This window comes from Prunus dulcis, chromosome 7, assembly GCF_902201215.1.
Source record: "Prunus dulcis chromosome 7, ALMONDv2, whole genome shotgun sequence".
Lineage (NCBI taxonomy): Eukaryota > Viridiplantae > Streptophyta > Magnoliopsida > Rosales > Rosaceae > Prunus > Prunus dulcis.
This window is the reverse complement of record NC_047656.1, coordinates 2,814,727-2,829,063: the sequence shown is the minus strand read 5'-3', so window position 1 is coordinate 2,829,063 and position 14,337 is coordinate 2,814,727. Positions and strand designations below refer to the sequence as shown.

At 41.6% G+C, this 14,337-nt stretch overlaps 1 protein-coding gene across 4 annotated transcripts; it reads right to left on the bottom strand.

Annotated features, from left to right (window-relative positions):
- Positions 1 to 3,644: 3,644 nt before the first annotated feature.
- On the bottom strand, positions 3,645 to 10,722 carry LOC117633905 (death-inducer obliterator 1-like). 4 transcript variants are annotated; one of them, XM_034367752.1, is made up of 6 exons: positions 10,425 to 10,694; positions 8,192 to 10,014; positions 7,654 to 8,110; positions 5,765 to 5,885; positions 5,056 to 5,115; positions 3,645 to 4,957 (listed from the first exon to the last, which is right to left on the bottom strand). In XM_034367752.1, the coding sequence occupies exons 2-6, from the start codon at positions 9,918 to 9,920 to the stop codon at positions 3,923 to 3,925; spliced, it is 3,402 nt and encodes a 1,133-aa protein (XP_034223643.1). In that variant the 5' UTR covers positions 9,921 to 10,014; positions 10,425 to 10,694; the 3' UTR covers positions 3,645 to 3,922. The 4 variants fall into 4 exon arrangements, with proteins under 4 accessions (XP_034223643.1, XP_034223642.1, XP_034223641.1 ...); XM_034367751.1 differs by having other exon boundaries at positions 7,654 to 10,014; positions 10,425 to 10,722; XM_034367750.1 differs by lacking the exon at positions 10,425 to 10,694 and adding an exon at positions 10,307 to 10,406 and having other exon boundaries at positions 7,654 to 10,014.
- Positions 10,723 to 14,337: the final 3,615 nt, after the last annotated feature.

Below are 14,337 nucleotides of genomic sequence, written 5' to 3'. Positions count from 1 at the left end.
ACCTCCCCCAGGGGCCTAGCCTTTGATGTACATTTCCCTGTGAGCCAGGAGGGCACGAAGGTCAAGTCGTGGGCCCAGCCTTTCGCGCATGAACATCATAACAACGAATAGGAATGAAACGGCTATAGCTCATATATGAACTACTGGGAAGATCATTGTGAAGAGAGGAAATCTGTCTCATTCGGGAGATAGTAAAGCATTTTGATACCGGGCTCAGAGAAGAAAGATGCAAAGGCAGGGATTGAGTCAATCTGCTCTAAGTGTGGCTTGCAGATGCTTGCGACATGTCGGCAGGCGGATCACGCTGTTGTCCCTTGCCTTGTCTGCTCACTCCTGCTCGACCTGCTTGGTACTATCGAGTTGTCTATCGGCACGTTTGTCCATCCTTCTCTCATTGCCCAGTTGTCCAAGGCCAATGTTTTGGGCCAAGCTTATTTGGTTGAGGAGCTACCTCATTAGATTGCTCTGGTCATCCATTCTCTGAGCTAGCTGGTCAACTCTCAGATTAAGGTCTGCTTGACTTCGTGGATCGGGAGGAGAGAAGTGTGTGGAGCCCAATTGCACAGGGACTAGGGTTTCATTGGATGTGTACGCGGGAGCATGTGTCGAGCATGGAGGCAATGCTTGAAGTTGCTCCAAGATTGGGCCTAGATCGGCGGTGGTAATAAGCCCACCTTGATAGGAGGTTCCACCATGTTCGACGGTGGTGGTTGGTGCAGTGGTCTCAGCTGCAAGTCCGGTAGGTGGCACAGTGGTGAGAGGTGGTGGTGCCACCATGTCAATCGCGGGATCGTGGGTGGAGTGGCTTTGGGCCGTCGCGAATCGAGCCATCGCCGCGGGTTTGCCCCTCGTCTTCTTGCTTCCAACCATGGTTGTTTGAAACCTTTGGTTGATTGGAAAATAAGTTTGGAGCACGCTTTGAGTATATCTCGTGCTCTTAATGAAAGCACCAATTTATGGGAGCAAATTTCCCCACGAGAATATTCAATTAAAAAGATTCCTCTTTCTTCTTCGCCGCCTCTTTCTCTCTGCAAAATAGAACAAATAAGAGGACCACACCCGAGGGGTGTTGGCCAAATTCCATCCGATGCCTAAATTAGTTCAATTGAATCGTATAGAAAACAATGGCTAATAGAGTACGGATATGTTTATGGTGTAAACCGGGCGGCCGAAACCTTATGTAAAAGAGAGAGAGAGAGAGAGAGAGAGAGAGAGAGAGAGAGAGAGAGAGAGGAAGTGGCTAGGGTCTGTGAGGGGAAGATCTGTATAGAGTTTTAGTAGTAATTCTGACGTACCTCAATCATTATGCGTAGCCAAGTATTTATAGGGGGCCTCGACGAGGTTGATGAGGTAGGTGAGGTTGGTGTATTTAGGGATTTGATCAAATCCCTAATTAAGTCAAATACACCCAATCTGAATCAAACAACCTCCCAATTAATTCAAGTAACTCCCAATTAATTGGGAATTGTGGTATGAATCAAATCAATTCTCGACCTAATTAGGTAACACTCAATTTAATTGGGTAAATCTCCAATTAAATTGAGTAACTCCTAATTAGGTTGAATAATTTTCAATTAAGTCAAATAATCCCCAAATTGGAGGAATTACTTAATCTAGGGTTCAGATTTAATTCGGTTCCCACAGACATCATCCACACAGTTGTTTGATTGTGGTTGTTTGGCTTATTAGATGCTTGTCCTTAATCTCTTATTTTTCTTAACACTTTCGGGTTTTATTGGCCGAAAGCTCACTATTCGAACGTCATGCCACTTTACGGTTTCCTGCAATGAAAGTTATGTGCGTTTTCCACCCTTTCGTTTTCATGAAGGGAAAGATTGAGGCTAAGCCTAAAGGCCTCTCCCATGGATTTTTTCTTTTTTTTTTTTTTTTTTTCCCAAAGAAATTTCACTTGATTTTTTTTATTTCTAAACTCCCCCTGATGTGGGACTATTTTAACTTTATTACAGGCTGGGAATGTCGACAACAAAGGAGTGCAATGGGGATGCTGGCTCCTCTTCTGACCGAAGACAACAGTGTTTTGGAGGAAAAGTTTGGTCCCTAGAGGTACCACCTGAATTCATTTGTGTATATCTTCTGGAGTCTGGCGGCAAAATAGAAACAAGGTGATTTTTGAAGCATGTTATCAAACAGAGGATATGATTTTTAATAGAGCTGTGCAGATGGCTGAGAAATATGGAGATCTCATGAGTAGAGATTCTACTGCAGCTGTTGATAAGGCTTCCAAATTGTCTTCCCCTCCTGTTGGTATGTTTAAACTCAATGTAGATGCTGCTTCGGATGGGGTGGAATTGGTGCTGTCATTAGAAATGACAAAGGGGAAGCAATGGCGGCTATGGCACTTCCCTTTGAAACCCCCACCTCCACCAAGCATGCCAAGATTATGGCACTTCAATTCATGTTGAACTTTGCTTGGGATGGTAGATTCTCCTCTGTCATGCTTGAGTCGGATTCACAAGCAGTGATCAGTAGCATAAATTCTGAGGAGGATGAGTCCTTTGCACCAGAAGGGCATCTTATTGATGGTGTGAAGAGGAGTTTACAACAGTTTCAGAATGCTACTCTCTTAATCAAGTAGCTTATTTTTTAGCTAAACATGCTTTAAACTGCATATAAATTGTAACTTGGGATAGAAGAGGTTCCCTGGTGGTTGTTGCCTTTCCTTATTGATGATACTGTTGCATCCTCTTAATTCAGTTTAATGAATTCGGAGTTTCTTCTCATTGGGTAAAATGAAATTTATAGAGGGCAAGTGCCAGAACAAAAAGTATTGACCATTGATGTGAAGCCAAGGGAACCAAGATTGCATGTCCAGATAAAGGCAATGAGCAGCTTGGCCAGCTGCCAGCAGACCTTGATTTTGTGATTGATCATGAGAAACCCCATGACACATACAAGAGAGACGGCAAATCACCTCATTGTGATCCACAAGGTGACGTTAGCGGAGGGGTTGGGTGGAATCACGGTGCATCTCACCAAGCTCGATGGTTGTGATCCACCCATCCCGGTGTCTGACTCTTTGAGCCTGGGCTACGAACTTTTTGTTGCCAAGGAGGGCATGCCAATACCAACAGTTCGGGTAGCTAACATACAAGTCAAAGCTGCATTTGTTTAGTTTGTATATTTTGTTGTCAGCAATCACTAGGGTTCATGTATTGTGTTATTGCTTGTATCCTTTTAAGTTGTTTTTTTGTTCTGGCAATATCCTGAACTCTTCTGTATTTTGCACAATATAGTTTCCTGTTCTTCAGATTCTACATGATGCCCTAAGAAAACAAGGCAGATGCACGGAATCAATCTCAACCATTGATCTGTATTCAGAATAAAAAATCTTAGATCAAAATTGGTCCCCAGAATATTTTGTATATTTTGGGTGTTATCCATTGCCTTTGCTTTTGCTTAAAATGGTGGACAGCCCAAGGATTTCAGCAGAACTAACTACCTCAAAAAATGTCTTCTTTTTTTCGGGCCATTAGATCGATCCTGTGCAGGTGAAAAGCATTTTCGGGATAACCATCAAAGTTCAAAACAAGAAGCAAATGAATACTTTGCCGTCACTCAATAACATTATGCCTTTCAGGTTAAAACCAACTAAAGTTAAATACAAAGTTAATCTTAAGGCATGCTTTTTCATCGCAAAAAGTTTCAACCACCCTCTTATTTCCGTTCTAAGATCAATAAAGTTTCATTACGGTTGCCTAAACATGAAAGTAATTTATGGGCTAAACAAAAGTTGTGCAGCAAATGCCTACGTTCGGGTTAGCAACCGTAGCTAGAATAATAGCTCGTGTTTTTGTTCGAAAAGACTACATCAACCCAGTAGAGCACTAGCGCTTACAGAAGAAAAAGATCTTCAGAATACAAGGAAAAGATTGAACTTTACATATGATAAAAATGAGAAAATCTAAAACCCTCTGCTTTTAGGAGCATTTGGTCGCCAGGCTAATCCTGACTGAGCAGCTGCTCCTCTATCGGGTTCTCCATAAAACTGACCAGCTTCGGGCTGACAACTTAGATTACTTGCATGCCTCCCACCCCCTTGTGCCGGTGGAGCCCACGAGGGGCTTTGCTGCCAAGAGAGATTAGGGTTTTGTAAGTTTGGTGCCACATTCATTGTGGGTTGAAGAGATTGCAACGGCTGCTGCTGCTGTACTAAACCCATATGTTGTTGGTTTGGCAAATGGGGTCGCAACATTGGCTGCTGGTGGTAATTATTCACCGGCCGCTGTTGCGGTGGCTGGTACTGGGTTAGGGATTCTGTGGGCGCATTAGGCTGCCACTCTGGGATGTCATCATCATCATCATTCCACGGCTGAACCGTGACACCAACACTACTGGCCTGATACGTACTACTATTGTTTTGCCCATATTTTTGTATCAGCTCTCTCATTTGGTCTACAGGGCGAGAAGGGGTATGGGACTTGGGGTATACTGGGGCCGCCACTCCGGGCCCCCTAGAGGGCCTTTGGGCAGAATACTGAGGCAGAGATGGATTTGCTCCACCACTAAAATTGAACTCTGGAAGGTCATCTTCATCACGGGAAGCTCCGGGGCCAAACCCGGGAGGGACATCGTCATCATCATGTGCAGATCTAGTGTTGGTAGGGGGTACAGCCCGAGCCTGGGCGGGTTTGGAAGTGTAATTGGTGTTCGAATTTGTATCATGTCTCCTAGAACTAGTAGTAGTAGAAGAAGAATAGTGTTGCTTTTTTGAAATGTGCTTGTGGTGCGATGATGATTTTGGTGAAGTTAATTTTCTCCACACAACAACACCAACAAGACCATTATCTATAGTGTTAAGTGCCTCAATGTGTTCCTTCTGAATGATCTTGCTGAGCATGTCAAAGGTTTTATTATGGGGAGGGCAAAAATAAATTTCCACTCCAAAACACGGCTCAGAAAAACCAACTCTCTCATCCACAATGTACGATTCTCCCACCTGCAGCGGAATAAATTTTTGATATGAAAAAGAACCTCAACTTGCAACCAGAGATCATATATAGATACAGCTATTAGATATATCAGTACGAATGTTACCTCACGAAGGCTTGCACATTCACCTTCTGACGACCCCTCTTTAGGAACAAAATGCACGACCTGCAAAAATTAAAGGAAAAAAATAAGTTAAACTATAGCTTACCCATGCAAATAAAATTCATACATAATTACCGCCTTTTTTTTTTTTCTGGTTCTTTCTAGTAACTATCTTATAAATCTGCTCGTCAATTACTGGGAGAGCCATTTCCCGCAAAGGTCCTATGCAGTTCATATTCTCATTCAAGTTGCTGAAACTTATAATGGCACAATGTTTTCAAGTTTAATTTGCTAAACCAAAATAAAGGCTGCAAATGCTAATGCAAATGATCGAAGACAATCCTGCTAAATCTCTTGAGAACAATTCAGGCACAACACAGGTTAACATAAATGACTTGACTCAATCTTAGAGTTTGTTCAACAACACTGTCCAGACAAATGCAAACATAATGTCATAGATACTGCTCGTTATGTTGGAACTAATTGAAGCCCAAAAAAGACAAAAAGTTCTTTCATTTTATATTTGCGGAGTCTTAAGAACTGATAACTCTTCCCAGAAAAAAGGCAACGCTGCACCAATGGAAAAATCAATGAAACACCAAAACAAACATTTGTTTATATAATTTTTCCTTTTTCGAGACATTATAGTATAACATAATACGGGTAGTGTTAAACCCAAAAAAACAAAAAAACAAAAACAGCTTTGAGATACCATGACAGCACGGCTTCGTGATTGTGGAAGCTCTTGCAGGAATTTCTCAAAAGCATCAAGTCTGACTCTGCCCTTGATATCGAGAAAACCAGGCCACTCTTTTGCAGAGGTTTTTTCACCACTGCAACGGAAAAAGTTGGATTAGCATAAATCAGAAACGAAAACATAAAGTTTCATACAAACCATAGAATATTTTTAACACATTACATTTGCCAATATATGCGTCCACACATGCAAGTGATACACACCAAAACAACCTTTCTTGTCTCATGCAATATTATCAAGCATAAATTTTACCTTACTACCTGGAAGTTTCCTGAGTTTTAGACTTTACTACCAAAAGTTTTTTTCATGTCAATTTTGTACCCAAAGTATGGTTTTTCTACCACTTTCATAACTCTGTTAGTTTGACTGTCAAATTTTCCATTATACAATGACATAGCAATCATGGGCCCATGTGCATTCACTTATATTGTGCCAAGTGGACTAATGAAAGATATTAACTAAATTATTAATTAAGTTAATCAAAAAATGGAAAAAGAAAAACAATTAAAGAAATGAAAAAAAACTCTCTCTACAGCACCTCCGCCTATCTCCCTTCTTCGCCGCCACAATCGACCATCTTCGTGTCGCCGATCTCCTTCAGCCCCTTCCCCTCCTTTGACACACACCCCCCCCAACCCCCCTCTAAAAAAACTTTTCAGCACACCTATCCCTCCCCCAAAAAAACATTAACTGTGACCATCAAACCAGACCCCACCTGCAACACACAACCACCTCCAGCATATCTCAGCACGAGTCCTCCATGAATTTCGAGTTCCAAGTCCATATGAAGCCAACCCAGATCTGGGCTTTTGGCAGACTTTTGAGATTCTAAGAGAGAGAGGGTGGGACTGCGTTCATGGTTCACGTCCTCTTTTGTGAATCTTTGAATCTGATCTGCCGGCTTTGTTTGTTTTAATCATTTCTTTTGTTTGACTGGGTTTGATTAATTGAAAAGAAGAAACCAAGTTCGATGAATAGAAGAAAAACAATAACTTTTCTCAGGGTTTGACTAATTGAAGGAGAAGGAAAAGGTGACTGGGTATGGATTGATTCAATCGATGGAGTGGGTTGGTGAAGACTGGAATGAGAGAGAGAGAGAGAGAGAGAGAGAGAGGGTGAGTCTGAGGAAAAAAGGAGTAAATCTTTTTTTTGATATCCTATTTTTTCCTTGTTGCGAATTTGGAAAAGGAAGAGGAGGAGGTGTTTGTTGGGGGGGGGGAGGGGATATTTTTTTAATTACAAATTTTGGGTACAAAGTTGACACAAAAAATTTTGGGTACGAAGTTGACACAAAAAAAACTTCAGGTAGTAAAGTGAAAATTACCCATAATTTTAAGTTTGTAGAACAAAAATACCATTGCAGTCGATCTTTTAAATTTACCTATCTTCCATCTAGTATCACTTAAACTTTGTTACTTAAGTTAAAGCAGCATTACTAGCAATGTGTCTGGCCCTCTCTATGCATCATCCAATCACCCACGGATTACCAAAAAGAAGAGGGAGCAGGATATGAACAAATTAGAACATCTACTACAAACCAGCCTGCAGACTGCAAAGTACAATATCCTGTCCACCTATATTATACTCTGGTACAGCCTAGTCCACAAGTAAATTTAACTTCAAAAAGTGTTTCGAGTTATGACTGACCATTATTCGTGATTTAAATAAGAAAGTTGAAAACATACAGCAACCCAATACTCCTACATGTAATAAACTTTGAATGAAAGAGCAGTACACCAATGCAGTGGAAAAGAGAATCTGCCGTGAACAAATATCAAGCCAGAAATGCAGGACAAGTCAAGAACAATGTACAACAATTCTAATGTTTGATATAAATGACAAACCTTTTATAGATGCCAATAACAGAGGCCATGGGTGAGAGATTCAGTTGGAGGGAGCCATTCCATACACGTTCACCCTTTGGTGTGCCAAGAGGTCTAGATACTGATTTTTCAGGACTGCCACTGGATTTCACATCGGCACAAACGTTGCGGGATTTTGTATCGGCATGGTCCCTGGTTTTGATCACAGCATGACTGCCGCTGGTTTTCAAGTCAGCATCTGACTTTGAATCTGTTGTATCAATTTCATCAAGCTTTTGTGGAGGGGCGTCAACAGTGTTTTTGGGACTCAGAACCGAAGGCTTCGATTCAGAGCCTGTCTCAGAATCATCCTTGTCTGAGATGGGTGTCACTTTCTCAGGTAAAATCTCGAATGGCGGCTCCGTATCCAGGGATTCCATGAACTCATCTAGGGAAACAATTGGAGGAAGATCCTTCAATCCATCATCCACCATAAGCCCTTGCATAAAATCAGTCGCTTCAGTAGAAGGAATAGTAAAGGTGCATTGAGTAGTCTTGTCTTCTATAGTGCTCTTCTCACCTGAGGCATTCCCTTCTTCCTTGGGTTTATCAGGTTTCAAAGGGGTAGACACTTCCATCTCCTTGCTTCTTGGTAGGCTCTGAGCATGTGAAGTTGTATCAACTGGAACCTCCACTGAAGCACTATCATATTGTTCAACTTCAACTTCACCCTTATGTGTTTTTTTCACTAAACGTCTCATATCAACTTCTGAATCTGGTAAAACAACCATTTGGGCAAGCTCTTCAGCCTTTGCCATCCGCCACTCAGAAAGCTCCTTTGAAGCAAGTTCCTCTGCAGTCATAGAACATAACCGTTCTGGAGGTATTTCTCCAGACATAACTCTCTCTCTTAGTTCTGGATTATTACGGTCTTTTAGATTGAACAAAAGGGACCTTCCCTTCTCTTTATACTTCTTATTCACACCTCCAAATAATTTGAAAAGTTCTGCTTCAATTCTAGAGGCCAACTCTTCTGGAGATTGAACTGCTTGTTCTTCTGGGCGTCTATCCATCTCCTCATGATCCAACTTCTGTTTTTCAGCAGGTTGAATGTCTTTTCTCTCTGTCATTTCCATCTCAGAATCCAATACCCAGGAGAGACCATTTCCCTGCAAAAGTTCATCTTTCACAAACAAGTTGTCATTAAATGAAACATCTTCATAACGCAGAATATTACTTGATTGGAATTCCTTGCCATCGCATGTTGGTGTCAATGCAGAAGCACTTGTAGTTGCATCAGCCAAAATCATTTGGCCTGCACCTTCACCATCATCACTTTTCCTAATGGAACAAGTTTCACTGGAAGTGAAATTCTCCTTAGGCTCTTTAGAGTCAGTGTAAACAGCATCAGCAGCAGGCTGGGGATTCTCCTGTGTACTCCCCTGAATTCCTCCCGCCTCACCCTGAGACTTACTCCCTGAATCCACACATTTATCTTGCTGCTGATTAACCAACGCCAATGCAGCAGCTAAAGATTCCCTCATTTTGGACCTTACAGATTCAAATGATTCTTTTTGAAGCTTGGGAGATGGTTGTGACTGCAGCATTTGAGTTTTTTGACTCGAAGACCGCTGTGACACAGACCTACCAGAAAAGGATTCCATCTTCACCATTTTCTTATTTGGGGCTAGCAAATGAGGTGATCCTGGAGCATTGTGCACAGATCCCCCGGATTCTATCTTTACCATTCTCTTATTTGGCGCAGGCAAATGAGGAGATAATGGGGCATTGTGCACAGATTCCATTTGTACAGATCTTCTGTTTGCTGCAGGCGCTTGCTGCAACCATGGTCTATGTTCCATATGTGCCACCCGCTTGTTTAGCATTGACAACTGATGTGTTGCTGGATTATCAGACATGAGTTCCGAAGGTGCCTTTCGCTTAACTGATCCCAACAACTGATGTGATTCCAAATTCTTAGGGAAGGATCCAATCTCTCCCAGATGATTGCTAGGCGACAAAAGTTTCTGTGGACCATGAGTCCCATTTGAATTGGCAATCTGTCCCATTTGCGAGTATGTCATTGATAAGCCATGCAACCCAGGATGATCAGGCACAGGTTCCAGCATCAGTCCCATTTGTTTGTTTGATATCGAAAGCTGCTGTGATTCTGAATTACTAGATACAGAATTCATCCCTCCCATTTGAATTTCTGGTACTATTGAATCCACATCTTTCATCATGGGTTCCAGCTGACCCATTTCCATGCTTGATATTAGCAACTGTGGTGACAGAAGGTTGATTGGCATGCTAGATTAGCAACATAGCTACCTAGAAATTTCCTGCTCCGTACAGTTCGCTCTTACCCTTTAAAAGGTGTCACTCAAAACAGAAAAACACAAACTGCAAAAGAAAAGAAAAAAAAAGAAACTTATCAGAGCATGCTCTTCCTTTAACAATAAAAACAATACAAAAACTCAGTTCACAGCAATTTAGAAAAAAACAATACAAAGGCAAATAAAGAAAGGAGTGCAAAGATCAACATAGGCAAAGAATTGCAAAGTATACTATCGTTAGGTGAATTTCAGCAGCAAAATCAGTGGGTTGAAAGTACAAATAAAGTTTTATCAAGCAAAATTTTACTTAATTACAAATATAATTAGGGTTGCCGAACCCAAATAACCAAACCGCCTACCGACTGACGGCGGCTGGAATGGCTAAAAATTGGGAACCGCCACCGAACCGCAAAATCGGTTTCGGTAACGCCGTTGTGAAAGAGAGGAAGGCAGTGGCTGCCATGGGTGAGAGAATACCAGATCTGCGCGGTGGCAGAGAGAGCGGCGGCGAATCAACCTTCACGCAAACCAATATCCTCCTCGCGATGAAGCTCGCCGGCGTCGAGGCAGAGGAGTGTGGTGTCTGGGCAGTGGGAAGAGGGAGAGAAGAGGGAGAGAGATCGATACAGCGAGAAAGAGTAGAGGAAGAAGACGACTTGTGACCAAAAAAGGAAGAAGACGACCAAAATTTAATAAATAAATAAATAACCAAAGAGAGAGAGAGAGAGAGAGAAGGATGAGGGGCGGCTAAAGAAAAGGGTGTTAGGGTTAAAAAAGTGTTAGGGTAGGGTTTTATATAAAATAAAGAAAACTTAATCCCAAAAACACCGTCAAAACAAAATAAATAATCTCTTGCGAAATTTCATGTACAGAAAATAAAATATTTTAAAATTTAGAAAAGAAGAAAAAGATAAAAACAAAACAAGCAACAAGCAGTTATCATTCAAAAAACAAAAGGCCAAAAGTCACTTTTTGTCTCTGTAATTTGGCACTTCAACTATTTTTGACATTATAGTTTCAATTACGTCAATTTTGCCATTGTAGTTTCATATTTGTAGCAATTCAATGACATGTTAGTATTCTTGTCAATTTCTTTAACGATGCAATGGGTAATTTCGTCAACCCAAAACCCTTAAGCGTAAAAGCTTGTCTGAAATTCTCCCCATTTCATATTTGAGCTCAAAATTCAACCACTAATCCCAATTTTTGAAGAACCATAAACCCAAATAACCAATTTCAAGCCCTAATATGAAATTAGGGAAGTTTCAAATGAGCTTTTATGCTCAAGGTTTTTGGGTTGACAAAATTGTCCTTGCACCGTTAAAGAAATTGACAGGAATACTAAGAAATTGACAGGAATACTAACTTGTCCTTGAATTGCTACAAATACGAAATTACAAGGTCAACATTGATGGAATTGAAAATAGAGGGTCAAAACTGGTTGAAGTGCTAAACTACAAGGACCAAAAGTGACTTTTAGTATAATAAAAAAGCCCAATTGCTCTCTCCTTGTGCGAGTCCTAAAGGAAAACTCCATAGAGTGGAGGAGGAAGAAGCGTTATTGTCCCTCCTCCCCATCATCTCTTCTCGTATTTTCCTTTTAGGTTAATGAATAAGTCCACTAGGGTCTTCTGAATAAAAAGTCTCTTGTGGTGATTTCTTCTGAGCTATGCTTAGATTGAAGTTCCCCACCACCCCCTTTTAATTTATGTTCTCAATCAAATCCTTCTCTCAAAACCTGCTGTCTAATGTTACTCATGTCCTCTAAATTTGATTCTACAATGTCTTTGACGGAGGTTATTGCAAATTACCCAATTGTTATTTGGCAGGGCTATTTTCGTTTATTTGTTCCCTATTATGCACAGGTAGATCGTTGAAATCATATTTTCTTCAAATCTGTTAGTGGGTGTGGCCGAGATGACGCTTTTTCAGGTTGTGGTGGTAGGGTTCATTTAGGCTCATGAGTTGTTTTAGGGTTTCAGTTATGATGGATTTGTGGGCTTTGTTTAGGCTTATGGTTAATTATGGTGATGTGGGTGTGGGAACACATATTTCGCTGGCCAATAAGAAGACGACACGTGGAAAAGAAATCCTTTTTAATTAGGAAAATTATCTTTGATTTAAGATAGGAATATCATCCTAAATCAAAGAACTAATGTCTACTAAATCTCTAAGATTAATTCCTATCATCTTTTTGGAAAGAATAATCCTAACCAAATAAATATTATTCTCCCCAAACCCTAGCCTATAAATACATGACTACACAAGGCATTCAAGGTAATTCCAAAAATCCTAGAGAAATCACTCACTCACTCACTCACTCACTCACTCACTCACTCTCTCTCTCTCTCTCTCTCTCTCTCTCTCTCTCTCTCTCTCTCTCCCCACACGGATAAGGCCACCTGACTCTCCCTATGGTATAAAACTCCATCCACTTTAACTATTGTTGTATCTTTTTCAAGGTCCAATTGAACTAACTTAGACATCAGAGGACCTTTGGCCAACACCTCCAAGTGTGGTATATTTACTCATATTTATTTTGCAAGGATCAAGGAAGAGAAAGAAGGAAGATCAAAGATCGATGAATCAACCCATAAATATTCCCTGTGCGGAAATTTGCTCAAACATATTTGGTGCTTTCATTGAGAGCATGAGTTATACTCAACGCATGTTCTTGAATCAAAGGAATATGTTTCCTCCTATTTATCACTCAACCGGAGCCTTCCAAATAACCATAGTTGGAACCATGTAAGAGAAGTTGGCCCGCCTCGAAGAAGCAATCTGTGACGAGCCAAGGCCGTACGTTTTGCTGTCTTGTGACCGAGATCGTGGCTGCACCTCCCTGCCCCTGGTCACGAGCACTGGTCCTCCTTTCATGGCCGGAGCCGCACCCCTTCTCCACGGTACCATGGCCATAGGCACGGCTCCACCTGGCAACAGCAAAGGTCTAGCAACCATCCACTCAACCACGGTCGAAACTGGGGATCATCCTAGCGGTTCCACTGTCGGATCCGACGCATACCACCAAGTTAGTACCTCCAATCAAGGCCATCTTGGCGCCACCACCAATTTTGGCTTCTTTCTGGAACAACTACAACCATTCCATCATTTGCCACCACGTTTAACGTTTGCTCCGTGTTCACCTCAAATGAAACCCTAGCCCTTGTGCAATTCTGCTCCACACAATTCTCTCCTCCATATTCAAGGAATCAAGCAAACCTCAGTCTTAGAGTAGACCAGCTGGCTCAAAGAGTAGATGACCAAAACAACTTGGTGGTACAACTCCTCAGGCAAATCAATTTGGTCTAAGACATTGGCCCTGGATCCCATGATGAATAGAGAAGGGTGGACGGGCTCGCTGGTAGGCAATTCGAGAGGTCCCAAGCAAGTCGAGCAAGAGCAAGCAGGTAAGGAGAAGGACTAGAGCATGCTGCACAACACACTAGCATATCACAAGCATCCGCGAGCCCCACTCAAAGTAGATCGAGTCTTTGACCATTAGGTCCAATGACCAACATGCACAACAGGTTGGGCCCACGATCCAATGTTCATGCCTACCTGGGCCTACATAGAAACATTCATGTGAGATTAGGCTCCCGAGGAGATCAGCCTCGCAATCATCCTCATGTGATAACATGAAGAAAGACTCTCACCTACTCGCTCCAGAAGAGCGAACTCATGGCGACAAGCCACAGAGGATCCCTTGCAAGCTCAATCCACCAACACTCTGCTCAGGCAGGACAGTCGAGGAGAGCTGCTTCGTAGAGACAATGAGGTGGTATTGCAGCGACTCCTGTGTCATGGGAGACATGGACGTGAACGTCAAGCCATGTAGGCAAAAGATGTCGAGAAACTTGTAAATGACCGACTTCGAAACTTGAAGATTGGAGGAGATTTTTAAGTTGCTCTGCACAAGAAGGTGGACCAAGTGAACTCCTCACCATTCACCGCTGAGATAGAGCAAGCGGCTCCACTGAAGCGATTCTCAGCACCTTCTTTCGCACACTTTAAAGGGGACTGTGATCCGGAGAGCCATTTGAAGCACTTCAAATGTAATATCCCGTTTCTAAATTAATATTTAATTCTAAAATTATTCAAGTAAAAGACAATTTTACCTCGATAGTATTTTAATGGGTTTTACATTGACTTTTTATTTGGGAAATAATTTCAAAATTTGAGTAATATCGTTGCATAGAGCGCAGCATACGAGTTCGTAGACAAGTTGTGGGCTCAAACTGGAGTTTTAACGAAGAAGTTACGATCAACAGAAGTGCAATGACACAACCGTAAATATTTCAAAGTCAGATTTTTTTTTTAAAAAAGAAAAAAGAAAAAAACCAAATCAAACTCTTCCACATGTTGTGGCCTTACTGGGTTTGAAGTCATGGAA

Bases quoted from the DNA above. Each gene is read 5' to 3' on its own strand.
- LOC117633905 (XM_034367751.1), bottom strand. From the start codon at position 9,920: ATGCCAATCAACCTTCTGTCACCACAGTTGCTAATATCAAGCATGGAA. The intron at 5,886-7,653 runs GTTTGTCATTTA...TTTCCGTTGCAG, and splicing joins GTTATTGGCATCTATAAAAG to TGGTGAAAAAACCTCTGCAA. The intron at 5,116-5,764 runs GTATCTCAAAGC...TAATTTTTGCAG, and splicing joins CACGAAGCCGTGCTGTCATG to GTCGTGCATTTTGTTCCTAA.